The sequence below is a fragment of the Capronia coronata genome (assembly GCF_000585585.1).
Source record: "Capronia coronata CBS 617.96 chromosome Unknown acBCG-supercont1.1, whole genome shotgun sequence".
Classification (NCBI taxonomy): Eukaryota; Fungi; Ascomycota; class Eurotiomycetes; order Chaetothyriales; family Herpotrichiellaceae; genus Capronia; species Capronia coronata.
Genome location: NW_006912893.1, coordinates 1,114,799 through 1,134,971, shown reverse-complemented (window position 1 = coordinate 1,134,971; position 20,173 = coordinate 1,114,799). Strand labels below are relative to the sequence as shown.

At 53.7% G+C, this 20,173-nt stretch overlaps 7 protein-coding genes across 7 annotated transcripts; 3 read left to right on the top strand and 4 right to left on the bottom strand.

Annotated features, from left to right (window-relative positions):
* Window positions 1-793: 793 nt before the first annotated feature.
* A1O1_00409 (uncharacterized protein) lies at window positions 794-2,149 on the top strand (the record flags this gene model as incomplete). Its single annotated transcript, XM_007721328.1, has 2 exons — window positions 794-1,431; window positions 1,459-2,149. 2 exons carry the CDS (start codon window positions 794-796, stop codon window positions 2,147-2,149), a joined length of 1,329 nt encoding a protein of 442 aa, XP_007719518.1.
* A 400-nt stretch (window positions 2,150-2,549) lies between these two features.
* On the bottom strand, window positions 2,550-3,758 carry A1O1_00408 (uncharacterized protein; the record flags this gene model as incomplete). The annotated part of the gene is made up of 2 exons (XM_007721327.1): window positions 2,550-3,025; window positions 3,080-3,758. The coding sequence occupies 2 exons, from the start codon at window positions 3,756-3,758 to the stop codon at window positions 2,550-2,552; spliced, it is 1,155 nt and encodes a 384-aa protein (XP_007719517.1).
* A 1,209-nt stretch (window positions 3,759-4,967) lies between these two features.
* On the top strand, window positions 4,968-6,113 carry A1O1_00407 (uncharacterized protein; the record flags this gene model as incomplete). The annotated part of the gene is made up of 1 exon (XM_007721326.1): window positions 4,968-6,113. One exon carries the CDS (start codon window positions 4,968-4,970, stop codon window positions 6,111-6,113), a length of 1,146 nt encoding a protein of 381 aa, XP_007719516.1.
* Window positions 6,114-7,191: 1,078 nt separating this feature from the next.
* A1O1_00406 (uncharacterized protein) lies at window positions 7,192-9,140 on the bottom strand (the record flags this gene model as incomplete). The annotated part of the gene is made up of 2 exons (XM_007721325.1): window positions 7,192-8,624; window positions 8,684-9,140. 2 exons carry the CDS (start codon window positions 9,138-9,140, stop codon window positions 7,192-7,194), a joined length of 1,890 nt encoding a protein of 629 aa, XP_007719515.1.
* Window positions 9,141-10,241: 1,101 nt separating this feature from the next.
* On the bottom strand, window positions 10,242-11,954 carry A1O1_00405 (uncharacterized protein; the record flags this gene model as incomplete). The annotated part of the gene is made up of 4 exons (XM_007721324.1): window positions 10,242-11,297; window positions 11,375-11,532; window positions 11,597-11,610; window positions 11,698-11,954. The coding sequence occupies 4 exons, from the start codon at window positions 11,952-11,954 to the stop codon at window positions 10,242-10,244; spliced, it is 1,485 nt and encodes a 494-aa protein (XP_007719514.1).
* Window positions 11,955-14,122: 2,168 nt separating this feature from the next.
* On the top strand, window positions 14,123-16,613 carry A1O1_00404 (uncharacterized protein; the record flags this gene model as incomplete). The annotated part of the gene is made up of 2 exons (XM_007721323.1): window positions 14,123-14,176; window positions 14,304-16,613. 2 exons carry the CDS (start codon window positions 14,123-14,125, stop codon window positions 16,611-16,613), a joined length of 2,364 nt encoding a protein of 787 aa, XP_007719513.1.
* A 1,774-nt stretch (window positions 16,614-18,387) lies between these two features.
* Window positions 18,388-20,069, bottom strand: A1O1_00403 (uncharacterized protein; the record flags this gene model as incomplete). Its single annotated transcript, XM_007721322.1, has 3 exons — window positions 18,388-18,455; window positions 18,525-19,404; window positions 19,464-20,069. The coding sequence occupies 3 exons, from the start codon at window positions 20,067-20,069 to the stop codon at window positions 18,388-18,390; spliced, it is 1,554 nt and encodes a 517-aa protein (XP_007719512.1).
* Window positions 20,070-20,173: the final 104 nt, after the last annotated feature.

Genomic DNA, 20,173 nt, shown 5'->3' with positions numbered 1-20,173 from the left:
CAGGATTTAGCTCTGACCGGACACACCAAAGAGGAAGCGAGGCGCCTGGCGCGACTTCATTCAATATTATCGGGCCATTGAAGGAAGCCAGGTCGATCAACGGCCACATATGAAGAGGGTCGCGCAGAAGGATCAGAAGGGCGGCATTCCTAGAATATCCCTCTCATGCGCTTCTGCTTGAAGGTCAGGAAATGCTAACAACACTCTTCTTATCCCACGTCTGGCCTTACTCATGGCTAGAGTGGTAGTGATACTCTTAGGAGTTACGAGGAGAGTGTAGCATTCTAGACGCCGATAACTCAAAGGTGGAATCTTGGTCCCCGAGAAGTCTTGGCACGGACGTCCACTCAAGCATAATCCGCCTCGGCACCTAAACCCAAACAAGACCAGACCAAACTCTGTCCCCACGTAGTCCCCGACCGGTGAGGAGGGAGTCATCAAGGGCATACTATGCTACAGATGCTACAGATGTTCAGCTGCTGTGCATGAATCGTGAGACTCGCCTAGTCTTTCAAACTTAGTAACAACTTACGTCTAGACATTTCTGGATCTCCACGGTCTCGGCGTTTGCCGCTGCTCCGTGACCGACCTCATGGTACTTGATCGCTTGGGGCCTGAGCAGAAAAATGTTCCCAGGCACAGACGAAGACCTCTTCGGTCTGATGCAAAGTGAGAGTATTTTGGCCATTGATGTCATTCTTACTGTAGGCTTTGACATGAATTTCTTTCCTTCCAGTCGCCTGTCACGATTAGTTCTGCAGGTCAATCACAAGGTCGCATACAGGAGGTACAAATGTCGTGCAGTGAGAAGTCAGGCCCAGAGTCGACCGCGACGTCTCTGAAACCCCGGACCCAGCACCCAAGCCTACTGGCCTGTATCCCCTGCCGGAGAAGCCACCTGAAATGCGATGGCCAAACGCCACTATGCAGCAGATGTGCCGGCCGCAAGGGGAATTGTTTCTGGGTTGAATCCCGTCGCGGGTATCGTGAATATCGCAAGCAGCCGGGCGCACATGACGATAAGCGCCGGCAGCAGTCAGATGCAAGCGAGGTCTTCCAAGAGTCTCAGCCTGCGCCGACGCCACCAAAGATTGATGGCTTCCGAGGCTGGCAAGAGGTTGACCCGAACCAGGCAGTGGCACAGGCAGCCTCCTTCCAAGAGCTATTAGCTGCGGACCCTGGCTTTACGTCCGAAGCGACCGAATACCAAAACACGGTCCTGGAGATGGCGCAGAACTCCAGCAGTCCCAGCAATCAAAGCAGTCCCACCATGCCCATCCCACGAGATACCAGTCTAGCTCTGGAGGCCGAGACCGAGGCCGAGTCCACGAACCTGAATGACCTGTTCTACAAGCATTTCTACCATGCCCACCCCTTCGTCGTACCCAGGAAAATGTTTCTCGAGAGCCCTTTGTCCATCCCGTACCCGGTGTGAGCGGTCATTCGATATCTGGCCAGCCACTATCTCCCACAAGCCAATCGCGCCACACTAGGGAAAGCTGCACAGGTCATTTTCTCCGACGATGTCCCCGACGACGGACACAAAGTCCAGGGCCTGCTGCTGTATGCCTTTGTATGCTACTCGAGGTTTGACCAAGAAGGCGGTGTTGCGGCTCTGGACAAAGCCATCGAGATTGCAGTACGGCTTGGAATGAACCGGGCCAGCTTCGCCATCCGCAACGGGGAAAGCAATCCCACCCTGCAAGAATCATGGCGCCGCACATGGTGGACTCTCCTCGTGATCGAGAGCATGGTCTCCGTCGTCGGAGGTCAAGCGCAGCGCTTCAAAACATACTCCATTCCCACGGACGTGCCTCTGCCCGGGCCCGACGAAGACTACAACGAACTGGGGTCGTTCGGCCACATCTGGCCACGAGCAATGGTGACCAGAAATCAAGTGGCCAAGTTTGCCCGCGAGGTCTTGACGCAACCAAACGTCGGCGGTGACCCTACCTCAACGTCGTCGTCGGCCATGGTCCAGCAGTTCGACTCTCATCCTGTTGCGCAACTCGAATATCAGTTCCCTTCAAGCAGCGATGGCTGGATGGAGCAATTACTTCAGCCGGACTCCAATGATGACGAACAGCTGGACTGTACTCTATCACTGGGGCCATTGAGCATGACTCCAGCTCAGGCTCAAGGGGTATGATGTACCTCGCTGTGCATGGTGCTCGGGCGAGGGATTGCCAGACTTTTGTCCTTCTCCAAATTCAACGGTGTCTTTGGCTTCGTCAAGTCTTGATGCTATCATCGCAACAACTTCCTGCCGTTTTGCGTTGTCACAGCCATGCTACCCTACATAGATCGATGAGTACGTAGTGTAGGAGTGGCAGTGGTTGGTGGACCTGGTGGTTGATCATGTCACGCACAACTTGAAAGGAAACCCGACGCCGGGGTGACTAATAGCTGTTGTGTCGGACTCACTACAAAGGATTGATTGGCTATATAGAAGTGCAATGAGAGTGACGAGGAAGGAGGGGCCAAAAAAATCATATACATCTATTCTTCTTCCATGTCCAAGTGGTCGACGGTCAGGTGCTTGATATACCTCACATGGTTGGCACCGCAGTGCCAGCTGGCATTGCGCTTCCGCTCGGTGCACCGCCACCACCACCGCCACCACCTCCCATGCCCATCCCGCCGTCGCTGTTTGTAACTCCGCCGTCCTTGTAGTGAACGGCGGCGCTGGTAATTTCGCTGTCCTCGGTTGGATCGATGCCGATGCTGATCCATGCCAGAATGCCGTCCTCGAGGGAGTCGCCCAGCAAGGCATATTCGACGAAAGGATCGGTGGTGTCCGCCTCTTCAGACAAGATTGAATCGACCGAGTTCGGGGTGACTTGTTGCGTGTTCGAGCTGTATGGTTCAATGGTGTCGGCCTGCGTGATGAGATCTTGGTCGAAGAAGAGCTGCCCGACGTGCGAAGCGCGCACTGTGGTAGCATTGGTATCGAGCAGTGTGTCGTTGACCCGGATGGTGGTCGAATTAGGGTTGTGGGTGAGGATGTGGATGTGCGTGGCTCGGCCTGCGATGGTGTCAGTTGTCTTCCCTTTTCATCTTCTCGATGATGAGAGCATACTTGTATAATGTCCGGGGAAGATGGTCTCGAACTGGAGAATGCCGTTGCGGTTGGTCTGTTGAATTCCTCTCAAGGCGGTCTTGTTGAGATTGGCCGTGTCGTTGGTGTTACCGTTCCCGCTGGCGACCACTCCACTGTAGACTCCGGTGGCATTGCAATGCCAGAGATCCATGTACAGCGCAGGGACGGGCTCGCACGTTGACGTGTCAATTACTTGGATGTCCAGCGTCAGGGGAATGCCTATTTGGTCCTCGGTGATGTTCTCGCGGACCAATTCACCGGTGACGTAGTAGGGTCCCTGAGTAACATCGGTCTGGAGAGTGCACGACGAGTTGTCTGCGAAGAGGACTGCCTCATCCAGGCCGGTGGAGATGGTCGGATCGTCGACCAAATGAGTGAAATTGTACGAGCTGAAATCGCGACGGTGAACAATGGGTTTGGTGGACAGGCCACGCTTGGCCCTAATGTTCCTGGCCAACGCCTGGCGGCGTGCGATATTGGCTTGTTCGTGGCCCCGAGCTTTCAGTTTGCTCGCACAAGATCGGATTGTCTTCGGGTTGCGCTTGAAGAACTCTGCACGCTCCGCAGCCTCTTCGGCCACGTTGTGGCCGGGATGTGCCATGACTGCTGCATAGCTTGCCAGCAGGGCGGCAGTGCACAGAGACGAGAAAGAGACCATGATGAAAAAAAAAGACACGGGTGAAAGCAACTCGAAGTAGGCACTTGGAGGAGTCCTCAAGTCCGGGGAGCCCTACCTGTATTTATGTTGTGGTTGCTCAGCTACGCATGGGAGGACCTCGAATGCGCATTGCACACGACTGTCATCGTCCCAGACAACCCACAACAATACGCCTCAGGGGGACTCGTCACCGTCGAAGGCCAGTTGCACGATATGAGGAGACGTAACTTTGTCTTGGAATTAGCAACGACCACATTGGTCAAACGCTCTGGGTATCTGGCTGCAATGGAGCCTCGTTGTTCACCCCATACTGTCAATTCTCAGGGCGATCACCGGGGGTAGCGTATGCTCCGTGTCGCACCCAGCCTCGTTGGTGTGATTGCGCGGCTGGCTAGGAAGGGAGGTTTCAACTTTCAAGTACCTGGCGGGAGAGCGGAGTCTGCCGCGTCATTCGACAGGCTCGAGGACTGATACACACCTTATGGACGAAGGGTACTGTACATCGGAGCATACTCTTAGATTGTCGAAAAGGGAGGGCGCTCACCATCCTCGATGTTTGGCTCTTATTCTTGTCCTTGTATGCCATGAAAGACTCCAACACTGTAGATATACTGAGCTTGACGACTGTTGTGTGAGTTGTGTAGGGCTCTACAGAGCAACTCAGTACCTACCCGGCCTAGGTAGGGAAGGTACATACGTAAGCTTAAGATCTTCTGGAAGCAATGTGACTCTGTCGACATCGACTCGTCGAACCTTAGACTGTGTATGTACTACTAGTAGGGAACTATTGCCGGTTCAGTACTAGTACCTTAGCTAAGACTGCCAAGCCCAGTGCTGAAGGTGCTGCAAATAATCTGTAATCCACTTAGTATGTCACGTGTCAAGAACGTGACTTCTTGCTCACAGTCGCCCCAAGACCAGCAATTAATCGCCCGACGCGTATCGGGAACAGACGCGTCAAAGGAAACCACTGCGTGTATGCGGCTGAAGCATCACCACCACCACCACCACTCTATATGTTCACTGTCTACATACTGTGTCACTAATTCTTGGAGCAAGCAATCCAAATCAGCCACCACCTCCGTACACTGCACCTCGTTACAACTCTAGCAAAGTTCCTCGTCGTTCTCCGTCCACCAACTCTCCTCCAGTCGATCTCAATCTCGACTTACAGCCCTTGTCTAGATCCTTATCCTCCTGCTCTCTACAATGCCAGCCACCAAGCGTCGATCAGGCGCAATATCACGCGATGGCCCCAACCCAGCACACGAACCCGAATCCGAATCCGAAAACGACATCCCACGCACCCAACCCACCCGTCGGCGAAGACGGTCCTCGTCATCCTCATCCGCCGACGCATCGTCAGCCTCCTCCGCGCCATCTGAGCCGTCCACGAGCCACGTGCAAATAAACACCCTGATCAAGAAACTAGTCCGGCTCGCCCTGTCCACAGAGTACTCACGCACGCCTCTGCGCCGAACCGACATCACCGCGAAAGTCTTCAAAGAGAGCAACGCCGGAGGCCGCGGCTTCAAAGCGGTCTTCGACGGCGCGCAACAAACCCTCAAAGACACATTCGGCATGCAACTCGTGGAGCTGCCGTCGCGCGAGAAAACGACGATCAAAGACCGCCGCAACCAAGCGGCGCAGACGAAATCGAGTGCCTCGTCGACGTCTTCGAAAGCCTGGATCCTAGTGTCCGTGCTGCCGGCCGAGCTGAAGACGAATCCGGACATTGTGCAACCGGCACGAGCCCCCAGCGTCGAGACCGAGGCGTCGTACACGGCGCTGTACACGTTCATCCTGTCGCTGATCTACCTCAACAACAATTCTCTCACGGAGCAGAAGCTGGAGCGGTACTTGAAGCGCGTCAATGCAGACACGTTCACGCCGTGTGGCAGTCTGGAGAAGCTGCTGCAGCGCATGATCCGTGAAGGATATGTCGAGAAGCGCAGGGACACGAGCAGTGGTGAGGAGGTCGTCGAGTTCGCCCCGGGCCCTAGGGGGAAAGTCGAGGTCGGCGTTCGAGGCGTCGCGGGGCTGGTTAGGAGCGTTTATGGCTATGGCGCGGTGTCGTCGTCTAAGGGAAAAGGTCACCGCGACGGGGAAGATGGAGAAGACGGAGGTGGAGGTGGCAGAGGCGTCGTCAAGACCGAAGAAGACGAGCTCAATGCTCGGCTCTCGCGCAGCCTCGGCATCAAACTCGCCGGTGATAAGGCGAGGCATGGTGACCAGGAAGCAGAAGCTGAGCCCAGTGAGGACGAGTTGGCGGCGGAGGAAGAATCCACACGTACGCTCACTCAGGCCGGAGCGTCCAGGCAAAGGCTGCAGCGGAGTATGAGGGCCGGGCGATGAAATGAATGACGCCCAGGATAATGATGAGACGAATGAACTATTAATTGAAGAGCTGCTCTCTCTCTCTCGCTCTCCTTTGAAGGTCAAACTTCTGTCTCTTGCGGACGCTGCCACCAGCGCTGTCTGTTTATCGGATACTGTCTATGATGACTGGCCCATTCGATGTGACTCAAACACCTGGTGTATGATGCTATCCTGCAGTCATGCTATTGACTACTTGACCAGTATATATACCTTGTCACAACGCAAGGGACGGTGTGTCCTCCCCATCAGGGAGGAGCCGGACTTGACCCTGTCGGAAGAATGGACTTTTGGATTCATTTTGCACACATGTATTGGTTGTGCATTGAATTCTATCACACCCAACTATTGCATTCTGATTCTATCCCTGACAATCATCCACGGCTATTAGATTCGTGCGTGCAATAGCACCTGTCTATGTATGTCCTGAATACCTAAGTCGTCAAGTCAGGTATCCCGGAGGAAACCCTCTCCAAGAACGCCATCAGATGCTGCAGACGTCTATCTTCCTTCTCGGATGCCCACTGGATGTCCAAGCAGATCACCACCGCCCAACGCCACCCGCGTGCAATGCCCTTGTTGTGGTACCATTCCAGGAGTGTGTCGTGCATGTGATAGATGCATGTCCGCAAGAACCAAGAGGATACGCTTTCCATGTGCTGTGTTTGCGCCGCCTCTTGCTGTTCAGCAACGTGTCAACGTGATCGTGACTAGCAGAGTCGAGGTGGATGATGGAGGTGGTGAAGGACCAGGTCATTGATTGCACCACCCAGACTCCCAGGCAAGCGTGCTCCGTTTGGAAGCAAGTGCTTTTTGTCAGAATTCGCTTGCTGATGAGTCCGAACGGACCTCGTAGGCGAGACTGCTTTCCCTCGAGTGTTGCTTTGTTGAGCCATTGGAGCCCAGGTCGAGGGAGCCTCCTTTTCATTTCAAAGACGTGACGACATACAACCTCTCTGCGGATCGCAGAGTACATCCGTCACCGTATGCTCCATTGCGGCCACAAACAAGACAACTCATCCGTACACCTCGAAGTCGTCTTCCCCAGCATGATCAATCAACCAAATGGCGAGTATCCACCCCGTCCACCACCATTGCTGTATCTAAACCCGCCTCCACCACCACCACCACCTCCTCCTCCACCCATGCCATTCATCATGTTGAACAGCATTTCAGGGTCGATCTGGACACCACCGCCGCCACCGCCCATGCCGCCGAAGCCTCCCATTCCGCCAGGGTACCCTCCCATGCCCCCCATGCCAGGCTCCATCAGATCCGCTCCCGTATCGTAGATATGGCGTTTCTGCGGATCGAGCAACGTCTCCTTGGCCTCGAGACAGTCTTTGAATTCTTCTTCTTTGGCCTTGTCTCCCATCGTCTTGTCAGGATGCAGGACCGCCGCTTTGCGTTTGTAGGCCTTCTCAATCTCCTTGTCACCAGCGTCCTTGTCGACTCCGAGGATCTTGTAGTAATCCTTGCGCTTGGACTTCTTGAGCTCCAGCTCTGCATTGCGCAGTTCCTTGTTCAACTCGGAATCAGATGGGTTGTCCTCCACCAACGCCTTCCAGTCTTTCACGGCTTGCTCCCAATCACCGGCCTCTCCTGTGGCTTTGGCGCGAGTTTTGCGCGCTTTCATGTAGGACGGGTCCAGTTTCAACGCTTGATCACAGTCGGCCTTGGCCTCCTCGAATTCCTTGATCTTCATGTGGGCCATGGCCCGGTTCCCCAAGAGTTTGGCATTGGTGGCCTTGTTGGTGGGATCAATTGTCAAGGCTTCCGTGTATGCCGCCACTGCCTCCGAATACCTGCCTCGTTTAAACAAATCGTTGGCCTCCGTCTTGGCTCTGTCCAGTTTCTTCATTGTGCGCAAGTATTTCCGTGCATCGGCATTGTCAGGATCAAGCGACAATGCTTGTCGGAAATAATCTTCTGCACGTTCATAATCACTCTTGCCCTGCTGAGATTTCTCATCTCTCAGATAGAATGCTCGTCCAGCGAGGACCATGGCTTCAGCATCCATTGGATTCTCACGCAGTAGGCTCTGGGCAATTGCTTGAACCTCCCCAAGCGCATTTGCAGTCCCAACCTTGAGATTGGCAAGCGCCTTCAAGATCTGCCATCTCCGTGGCGTGGGTGTGCCAGGTCCCAACGTCTGCCTGGCTTGTTCAATGCTCCAGATCGCCATGTTGCCGTTGCCGTCCTCTGAGTTGATTTGTTTCTCCGCGACTTCGATGGCTTGCAGGGCTTTGTGGGCCGCAGCTGTATCTGTGGCCGACGCATTTGGAATTCTTGCATATGTGTCCAAGGCATCTTGAGGTCGACCAAGAGAGGTGTAAATTCGAGCAAGACGGTGGAGGATTTTGTCATTATCGGGATCTAATCTGCTCGCCTGCAATGCATCTCCCAGTGCCTGGCTGTATTTGTTGGCGGATATGTAAGCGGCGGCTCTGTTCGACAGATAGGTCGGATTGGAAGGATCTGCTTCGACGGCTGCGAAAAGTCAAATGTCAGCGTCGGTTTGCATCAGCGCACGAGGGGAACATCAATACCTTTGGTATATTCCTCGATGGCTCGATCATAATCTTTAGCCTTGAAGAATTTGTTACCTGCGGCCTTGCATGCTTCCGGATCGACTTTAGGCGCAGGAGGAACTCGGTGCGGTGGAGGTGTCGGACTTCGCTCGTCATGACCATTGACACCGTTCGTCGTCTCTTCATCGGCTGCCTCGGGAGAAGCGTCTGGAGCATTTTTGGACGGTTGGCCTGGTGGCGAGTTGCCCTGGGGCAAGGTGAATTCAGTCTTGTTTGTCTCCGGGACATCTTTTTCTGGGGCCGCTGATTGCTTGTTGGCGTTGGCCTCAGCCTCAGCCTCTTGTCGAGCCATCTGGACGGTGAGTTTACGTAGTTGGTCCGGAGGCAGGTTCAAAGGATGCGTGTCGGAGTCGTGCTTGTACTTTTTCTTGTTCTTGTCCTTGTCGTGCTTCTTTGGGGATTTTGACTTCCGCATGAATGGTGAAGATGGATTTAGACCAGTCGTTGCCGATGTGGGTGGGGCAGGATTGGGATCAGTAACACTGACACCGGCAGCACGTCCAGCAGCTCTTCTGCCGCCGCTATTCTCCAGTGAGTGTAGGAGACTTCGAAGGTTTTGCTCAGTCAAGGGTGCCTGCGTAGCTGCCGTCGTTCCCGCCTCTAGGTTTGACTCGTCGCCCAACAGCGGGAGAGGAGTGGTGTAGGAGGTAGAGCGTGCGGATGGGCGGTGCAGCTTGCCGATTGTTGCTTTCAGACTCGCCTTCAGGGGACTTTTGGGGGCTTGGGACACGGGTGGTAGTTCTCTATCGTGCTTCGGTCGCTGTTGCTGGTCTCGTTGTCGGTGATTCTGCTCAGCAAGACAAGACTTCTCGTCCTCTTCGAATTTTCTCGAATTAGGCAGGATCCTGGTATGTCTAGCCGCAGTCTGTTTGCCGCCGGGGCTGTTCTGCCGGGCGTCGTTCCCACGACTAGAGGCTTGGTGGGCTGTGGCATGGTCTGTCTCTTCCCCCTGTAGCTCCGGCTTCAAGGCCCCTGCAGTCTTTACTGGCTTCGAATTCCCCATCGTTTCATACCTCTTCCAGGCAGTTGCGCGATCATCTGTCGCTTGTCGCTTCGCTCCTGCGCCCGTTGGTGCGTTTGCGCGGTCGGCGAACGAATAGTGATCCGGCTCTGCAACTTCTCCTTTTCTCTTAGACATTACGCTTGTGCGGATACAAAGTCGGTGTCATCTGAGTGAAGGTGCGTGAGCAGTGGCAGCATGAGGTGAGGTGAGGCGAGGACAAGAGACAAGAGACAAGAGACAAGTCACAGATACTCAAGACTGTGCATATCACTGCACTGGAACAGACACTGTGTGACAATGGACATCAGCTGATTCTGTGCCATCAATGACTACAGGGAAGCCTCCCGATCGAAGTCACGATGAAAGAATGAAACATCAGCTTGGTTTGCTTGCAAGCCCGCCTCAATGGACCGACCAACAGATTCCTCTGAGGAGAGAACAATCCATCTGTCTCATATTGTATGGGAAAAGAGTGGTATCAAATTACACGATATCATGACGACCTCCTCTACCTTACTCTGCATTACTCTTACAGGTCCAGCTGTTTCCTCCCGGCTCATTGCTGATGGCAGTGCCGCTGGCATAAAGACCCATGCCACAAATGGCAGCACCCAGTCCGAACAACAACAGATTCGCAACAGTCAGGCAGATCTTCCGCCAATTCTTGGTGTATTGGCCCTTGTTGAGGAAGAGCCAGAAGATGCCAGAAATCCCGTACGTGAACCAAGAGGCGAACAAGCTCGATATCAGAGACAGCAAATTATTGAAGTTCGGGATGGATTCAGCAATGATCCAGGCGACCACCCACAATACCAGCGTAATGGCAAGCCAGCTGCCCACCGCGAGCACCGTCCGCTTTGACATGTGCTTTGTGCCTCGGAAGAGCCGCACGTAAATGTACTTCGAGGCGACATGGCCATATATCACTCCAGCGATGATGATGGTAGGTATTGCCAGGCCCCACGCCACCTTTCCGACAATTGGACCAGCTGTACCCAGCGCCGGCGACTCGACCTGATCACCTCCGTATGCGTAAATGACCATGGCCACGAGGAAATACATGCCGGTGTCGGAGATCTGCAACGCAACTAAGGCCTTCGGAAAGTCCTTGGGATCCTTCATCTCAGATATAAAGCTGAAGAACGCCACATGCCCGGCGTATGCAAAGACGATGTTGGTCACGCTAGAAAATGCCGTGATAAACGTGGGCGACTGCGTGGCGCGGAAGTGACCTTGAGCTGGGTCTCTGGCGCCGACCCCGGCCATGGTGACAATGACGGCGGAAGTGATGCTGAGACAACTGCCACAAGAGAGCCAGGAGACCTTCAGCAATGTCCGTGGTATGTCGAAAATCCAGAATATAACGAGACCCACAACACCCCAAGCTATTGTGCAGGCCGCACCATCCGTCAGAGTGTTGAGACAGATGGTCCAGGTCAAGATATGGCTAGCCATGCTGAAGACGAGAAAGATTGTTTGGGCTGCGCCGAAGACCTCGCGGCCAACGGCAGCCCAGCGTGGTCCCAGCGGTTGGAATAGGACATATCCGGCATCAGCCATGTTATGGACCTTTTTTTCAATGGTCAGCTCGTACTCAGCAGATACAGGTTTGTTTACGGATGACAAGTCATGTCCATGGCACTTACCCAGGGGTGTGCGGCTTTGAACTGCCCGATAACATATCCTGAATAGGTCGCTACAATACCGAGACCAAGAATGAGAATGGCCCCCGGAGCCATCCCGATCGTGGCCAAGACAGATGGCAGCGATAGAATCCCGAGAGAAATGGTCTCTGCGATCATGACTACAGGAAAAGCAAACAGTTCAGTCAAGGCACATGTGTGTCTTCTCACAAGATTGGTACGTACTCATACTGCATTGCCTGTTCATACGAAGGATCATCAGCCGCCGACGTCAATATATAAAAAGATTATTGCGCGCAAAGGGCGTCACCCCGGTTTGTACTTACCACCACTTCAAGGTACGATATTTGACTCCATCCTCGCCCTCGTCCTCCCCAAAAGGTTCTGCATTCGGATTCACGCTCAACCGTCGAAGAGCCGAGCTGAGAGAGGAGCGTCTCTTCTCCGCCGTGGGTTCCATGCCAGAGGCCTCTCTTTGCGTCTGGTTGTTGTTCACATGGTTAAGAGTGTTGGGAGCGTCTTTCTCAGGATCTGCACCGAATGGATCGGACGACGGGCGGAGAGTCGGCGAGCGAGACGCCATACCCGGCCAAAGATGTCGTAGACACTGCCAATGTCTTGTGTGCAGAGTCTCGGGCAGCGACTGGTTCCAAGGGGAGTATAATCAACGGGCCTTGCAATTCCTTACTATCGAGAAGAGAGAAAATGGGAAGCGCAAAGTGATTACCAATATGGACAATAATGCACGATGATACCATATGCGACTTTCTGTTCGATCCCCAACTCCTGGCTCCCTTCGACGTCATGATGGCGAGCGGAATCACAGTGGAATGTGCAGGTCCCGCATCCGTCCAGCCTTGTCCGACGTTGATCGGTTGGCCAGGGCCAATCACAATAGTCCAATATTACTTAATGCTCCCGCTATACAGGGCTAGTTTGGGAGGGAAAATGGTGTGGCAATGTGGGGACCTACATTAGGTACCCTTGACACTTCAATCGAGGATTGCCGCCTCAAGGGAATTACCGATGCGGACGGGGGTTTGCAGGACCCTCCTACTATCAGCGGTCATAACGTCTGACTCGGGCTGGGATATTTTCAATATACCGTGTCGAAAAACGGGAGAGGTGATGACCGACATTCACCTTCTTCCACCACTGGAAAAGGATATTATGTCAGAGATTTCTGATCCGGGGACGCTACGGTCAAGAAACCACAGATGATTAATAAGTTGTCCGAGAAGTTTGCAAGTGGCTACCGAGTAAATTCCGGCACATCCGGACCACATCAAGTAATAAATGGTAGTGGGTGTATATAACCTCTTTAGCACACACGGGGTATCAGTCTTGCGAATGTCGTTTCTGTGAATAAAAATGGCCAGGTGAAGCTTGATGAACAGACTGATGGTGTACCCAATTCAAAGGGAGGCATCATGTTGGTATTAATGGTGTTTTCGTACGAGGCTGCATCCCTGGATATGCTTACCTAGGGCGAGACCGGCCATTTACTCCGGTCTTTACCCTCAAGTGGAGATACGACTGACATCCACCTGCATACAGAAGGACAAGATAGCAGTTACGTATTGAGTACTACCTGGCATATAATTATTACCACCACTGAGCCAACATACAGAATAAATCCCGCCTTGTCTGGCTATGGCCACCACAGACATTCGCCCTCTCTCTCTAAATGCCCTAGCCCTTTCATTCCATTTCCATAAGCCCATCCGGTCGACGACGGGAGAGGAGCCTTGGTATTCGATTCTTTTCGGCAAGTTCCATACACAGGCTCTTCCGGCGATCGTTCCACTAGAGTCCACAAAAGTAAACTTGTCACTTGATCAAACCACTCACTACTGATGCCAAACATGATGGTGTTGGGATCCTGCTGCCCGTCTGTGCCGAAGTCGGCGTAGGTTCCGATGCCCTCATTGATATAAAGTGTGCCAATCTTCATAAATTTGACGATCTGCTACTCTGCAGCTTGGTCCTTCATTTCCCGAGTCAGCTCTAATATGATAGCGAAGGGGTTAACGAGGCCAGCACTGTGGGAGACCAAAGATCCCGAAACGGTAGGGAGGCTAATGGGCCTCGTCCGGAGCACGACGTTCTGATAGCACCAGGCTTTAATGGATATAATAAGTCGAAGTCGGGATCGATATGAGCGAGATTCCAGGTGTAGACGCCGTGGAACACTGCCCCATCGCACATTTGAACAAACCAGGTCGTCCTTTGAATCGAAGAAGTCTTACCATTGGAAGCTACTCATGAGCAACAGAACCAAAGGATTGGCGTGGAGGAAGTTGAACAATGAATATTTACGATAGATGGGATGCATCAGGAGGAGAAACTCTTCAACGTCCGAAACTGGGCGGAAAAAGAGCCTCACGTGATACATTTGGTCAGGTGACTCCGCGTTCCGTTCCCGCGCCAAGCTCCGTCCGCCCTGCACTCCGAGTCCGAATCGGGCATTGTTTATCGCTGACGTAACACCGGCGGACAAATTCAGCTGCCCGCCCAAACAAATCGATCGATTGAGATCGCAGCTGTGACTACTAGTACTTCACTGCAGGGTACATGTGTTGGCCCAAACAAACTCCCTCTCGTTAGTATCAACAATCTCCTCGCGGCCCAATCCTCCTCCACATTCTCCTCCACGGACCATCTACTCTGATACAAGTCAATTCCCGCCCCTTCTCACCTTCAGTCCTCTGTCCTGTGCGCGTTTCTCAAGGCTCTGCATGGTCATACACAATGGCTACCCCTCGTCGTCGCTCTGCACGATTGAGCAAGGCTACTCAGAAACAGGTAATGTTTGCCATTCAATCCCACGCAGGGCACCCCAGATTTCATGTGCTACGCCATTTTCATGCCTTGCTGCCTTGCTGCCTTGCTAGGTATCGTCATCCGTATGTATGGACTAATTCTGTGATAGCGTGCCACGCCACGTAAAGCTCCTTCGACTACGCACCTCGAATCACTTGTAGAACGGGATGAGACTCCAGATACTGGAGAGCCACAATCTATCGACAATGTCCTTGCTACTCCCGCATCCACCGACGCTGTTCAGTCTCAGCTCTCGAAGCTGTCCGGCCTCAAGACCCCACGAACCGAACCGCGACCCGATCGAGGCGAGATGCACCCTGAATTGCTTCATCATAGCACCACCAAAGCCCCAGACTCTGGCCTGAAGCTTGGATTCGTCGATGTTCCTGCGCAGCCACGACATTCTATCGCCAGCGCACAGAACACTCCATCAAAAGCCCGATCGAATATGCCGGCAGACCTGTCATCCACGTCGTTTGATTTCAAGTTTGGCTCAGAGTCGCAGCTGAGTAGCGAGGCCCAAAAGCTGATGGATAATGTCCGAGAAGAGGCCGCGCGAATCAAGGCGCAGATGCAAGCAGAAAAGGAAGCTCAACAGATCAAGGACGACGAAGCTGAAGCGTCCTTCAGTGGGCTCAACGCTTCCGGCCGAAGAATTGCGAAGCCAAAGGGCAAGGCTGGAAGATTCAGCGACATCCACATGGCACAGTTCAAGAAGATGGACTCAATTGCCAATCATCCTTCCGCATATCGAGCAAAACCAGGCTTCGCTCAGCCCACGACACAGTCATTGAAGAGAAGTGGGTCGAAGGCTGGCCTTGACGAGCTTGACCGACCACGAACTGCTGGTAAGGGCACACCAGGCCGAATCCCACCGCCTTTCCTTGGCCGCCCAACTTCAATCAGCCCTTTCAAGTCCATCCCTGCTCAACCAGAACGTCTTGAGAACACAACTCCCGCCAAGCGCGCTCGACATTCGCAGCTTCACGATGTCTCTGCCGGCCGACCTGCAGAAGTACAGCAGTCTGCACGGCTCCTCGCAGCTCCGAAAGGCGTGTCGAGCAGTTTGCTGTCCCCTACAAAAGCGTCTTTGGCAAGAAATACCACAAGTCAGATTCCGGTTGCCTCGCCCAACAAAGTCCCCGGTCTGACACGCACCGCCTCTGTCAAATCTTTGAGGACAGCGTCGACAGTGCCAAAGACTAGACCAGCTGCTGCACAGGCAGGAATATCCACACAATCCCCATCCAAGCTGTTATCGACCGAGTATCTGAATCTGGATAGACCGTATCCGGCCTTGCCGAAGGACGATTCAACTGCAGCTCGTCCCGACATGGCATCGCCGCATCGAACCGGCATGTCTGCTTTCGCCAGTGCTCAGAGCTTCTCATCCAGACTTCCGAAGTTTGCCGGCCTTAAATCAATCTTGCGCCCTGGACGAAAAGCAGATACTGCAGCGCACACTGAACAAAAACAATCCACTCCCAAGCATTCCAACTCCGACAGCGCAACCTCTGGCACTGGTTCTGTGAAGAAAGTTGATTTCACCCCGAGCGTCAAGTCCCGGTATGCTGTCAAACTGGCAGCAGGGAGCCCTAGTCCAGCCAAATTACCGCATCTCACCCCTGGAAAACCGCCAACTGTACCGTACGATCCAGCTGCATACGTTATCCAAGATGAAGATGGTGACGAGGACTGGGAGGATGCCGAGAGCGAGATCGGATACCCTACGTTGCCAGCAGCTTCGTCGAGCCCATCCCTGGCCAAGGACGAAGGAGTCTTTTCTACAACGGCCAAAGATCACAACCGTCGCGAGTCTAGCGAATTCAAGTCAATTTTCACCACCTTGCACCACCCGTCGCGCGCAGCTGCTCCATCCACACTGACCTCAGTCAATACCACGGTGAAGCAGACCGATTCCACCACGCATGCCAACAGAGTCATGCGATCTCCTAGCAACCACAACTTCTCCAGGCCTTCTCCTTCCACTATCCGGCGCGTCCGCACTTCCGGCGTGACTGAGATCGTGCAGCCGTTCGAAGACACTGAGGTCCAGACCGTCCCTCACGGGCTGCCTGGCAAGAAACGTCGGCGCGAGTCGACAGTCTCGGCGGATTCGGACACCAATGCCGACGACGCGAAGGAGAACCGTCGGATCTCGGTCATGCGTGCCGTCCCGGGCGGTTGGCAGGATAGCCCGGCGCTTGAGAGTCCGGACGAAGGTGAAAAGCGCGGCGGCAAACGACTTCGAGTCGACAAGGCCGAGCACCCGGCTGCCAAAGTCGAAACCAAGAACAAGAAGCCGAGACAAAGCTCGGCACGCGAGATGGCTAAGAATAATGCTAAGGATCGCAAGAACAGAGGCATCCTGAGTCTCAGCCGCTTGAACATGCTCAGTCGTCCGAAGCAGAGAGCTTGAGCACTCGTCTCGCCGGTCAGCCTTGTGTCTCGAGTCACACCTTTTTCCACCGCGAACAACCAAACTCCTCTTTTGTCACTTGAGTCGATAAGAGACACCGAGTCTTGTATGAATGAAGAAACTGTCGAAATCGGGCATTGCTTTAGCATTTTTTGTTTGTCAAGGGACACCTCGAGGACACCGGGCGCACACGAAGCCAAGCGGTCAGGCTGCAAGGCTACGGCCAAGACAGGAAATGGGCTCCGTCGGGGTTGGCTTTGATCAGTATCACTCCATACTGGTATCACGGAAAAGTTCTCTTTTGGAACCAGAGAGGCAATCAAGTCTGCGTCTTGGTTGAATGCATCTTTGTGTGTTGTTTTGTTTTGTTTTGTTTTATGCTTGTCTTCTCTTCTCGGTATGGTTTACGAACACGGACACGGTCACGGATGGGGAGCTCAATCATCGAGATATGTCTTGTTGGAGTTCGAAGCACGGGTAATGGCTTTGTCAAGGTAATCTTGAGACTGAGACTTGGGGAGTTCTTGTTCGGTGTGCGCATGGCGAAATAGGGCCGAAACACCAGGCGAGTGGTCTGGATATGCTACGATACGATACGACATGACATGACGCGAAAGACCAGCGCAGGGCTCAGCGGACAAAGGCAGCAAAAGCCAGATCTGAGGACTGCTGGTGTTGGTCTTCTTGTTGTGTCTCCTTCCCTTAGCAGCGTGCGTGGTCTTGCAGAAAGTGGACTCTACAGTATGAAATCAAATGAAATGATCCATGTGTTGTAACCTGCTTTCCTTTCCCTTTCCTTTTCTTTTCCTTTTTCTGTTCCGACATCTGGTGCGTTGAATTTTCCAGCTCTGGTCTTTCTTGTTCTCAAGGTCTGTGGTGTCCCACCCGCGAGACCTGATCTAGCAGTGACACCGGTCGCCAGCCATCTACCTGATCAAGAGGGATGGCATGTATGGAATGGATCGGGTCTGTCTGGGCTGAAACATTACAAGGTCACAGGGTTGAAGGGTCGAGTGAGATGGAACTCCAGTACGGGTATTTGATCATAATCCAACGGAGCCAACTCAACTCAAGTCAACTCAACTTCAATGGAACCCATATGATCTCATTGATTGATTAGCAATCCTTCATAATAACAACATGGAGCTGGGCGTTTCCATGCCCCGATACCGCGCGCGAAGACCAACTAGCCCCTGAACCGCAAGGCGACTTTACAAGTCTGCCTCCTTGATGATATCAAGCGCAAACCCAGCCTCAGCTCCAGCTCCGATCATAACCCCAGGAACGGTCCCGGTCCCGGTCCCGATATAGAAACCTACACCGTCGCTATGCAATCGAAAGGAAATACTCATCTGACAGTCCAAATGGCCCGTCCGGTCGAGTAGCAGTGACCATCAGAGTCATGCCAAAGAAAAGAGTTCAGAAATTGAACCTTGTCCGTGGTGGGCGTGGTAAAAGGCGTTGTACAATGTGTTCACTCCGTCCCCGGGGCAATCATTGTATAGTCCCGTTCCAACTGTTGGTTACACGCCTTCCCATCCCATTAATCGAAAAGTCGTACTTGCACCATGGCGGACCTTTCATTCCAGGGACTCTGAGGTCGGGCCCGCTTTTGGTTTGACATTGCCACCAAAGAAACACCAATTCGAAAGGATTTCTGGTCTTTCCCGGTGAGCAGCGACATGCCGGCTCCGGTGGTAATACAAGCCGGTGCGATGGTCTCCGGTGTAAGGCGAGTTTGAGACAAGCCACATTACCCAAAGTAGTCCGAAAATCAATACACGGCCTCTAGTAGGTAAAGGATACCAAACACCAAGAAGGCAATCGCGCCGCCCATGGTGACTGTAGCGACAATGTCAGCATGGAGCAATTTTGCAAAGAAATGGAACGGACAGCTCTTCAGAAACTTACCTGTTTTCAGACTAACTTTTCCAGCAATCGCCTTGCCGCCCAACACGGCCGCGGCGGTACAAATGGCGTGTCCTCCGAGCGCACCAGCAGTCACCCACCAGTAGTCCTGTCCAGCTGCCATGGCGATGGTCGCAATCTGTGACCTGTCACCCCACTCGCCCAGGAAGGTCATGATGAAGGTCTGCACCCAAGCGGGACTGAGGAGTAAGGAGCACAGGTTGTTGACCCCGGCAAGAACGTTGTTGAGCATCGATCCACGAATGGGAGAGCTTTCTCGAGAACTGGCGGGACTTTCCGGCGGAGAGGGAAGGCGGCCGTTCGTGTGCTTGCGTCCGATTGGAGCGCGACCTGCTTCTAGAGCGTACGGAGAAATGGATGATCGACGTCGGGACATTCGTCGTTGTTGATGTTCCTTTTCTTCCAGCTCCATTTCGACTTCCTTCATTTCCTCACTGACACCCTCGTCCGGACTCATTGCTCGGGCTTCCAGGAGCATCTTCACTCCAAAGACGAGAAACAAACCTGCAGCGGCGAAATTTGTGAGCCACTTTGGGATCAATGTCGGGACGGCATGGCCCAGAACTGCGGAGAGAACGGTCATGGTGATCAGAGCAGAGAAGGCGGCTGTGAACACCACAACCCTAGGGTGACGCATGGCCATGAGAGCGGCCACCAAAAATGTTTTGTCGCCAACCTCGGAAACGAGGATCATCATGAACGACAGGACCAGTGAGTGCATCGGTCGGATCACAGCGCTGTCGGGTTCCTTCGACTTGGAAAGCTTACTGCCAGTCTCAGAGGAGAGCGTGGTGTCTTTCGGCGACGACGGATTCTCAGGGTGTGGGATGTCATAGGGCTTTTCTGGAAGGTCGGTCGGGGCCTGCAAAGCAACAAATGAGTCTCTTGAGCGTACGATGGTAGATAGAACGTCCCACTTACCGCAAGAACCTTCTTAGAATCCTCCTCCAATGCCCCTGTCACTTCAGAGCCGTCGACTTCTTTGATGTGTTCCACCTCACTATGCGGCAGTGGCCTGGCGTCTTTGGGAGCATCAGGTTTCTTGTCTGTGAGTCTGCTCTCCTTGGATTTTTCGGAGATGCCGCCTTCCACGCCTCTCGTTCCTTCGGCGGGATTGGATCTGAGCCGATCATCCATGACCGCGTCGTTGGACACCGGTATGTCTGCATCGGAATATTGTTCGGAGTAAGTCTTCTTGATCTTAGAATCGTCTACCTCGAGATCATCATCCAGGCTAGACGCCAGGGTCTTCTTTCTTGATCGCTCTCCTGTCGTCTCGACGAATGGTCCCTCGTGAGGCATGCCATCTCGACCATCAACAGGTGCATGTTCCGTTCCCAGGGGCTTTCCAGTTCCACCGACTGCTCCTCCCCCTGATGCCGCGACAACTTCTCCCAGCGAGCCGGCGGCCTTGAGATTCTTCGCAGGCGACAATCCCCGGGGGAGGGTGGCCAGGGAGGCGTCGCAGGAGAGGACGGATGCTAGGAGAAGGAGGAGAAGGGGAGCGCGCCGGCGTCCGAACTTCATCTTGTAGTCGCGTAAGCGTGTCAGAGGAGAGAGGGTACGGAGACGCTGACGTGTTGGGACCAGGCGCGTAAGACGAGGCGCAGGCAATGTAGCAAGGAGCGACT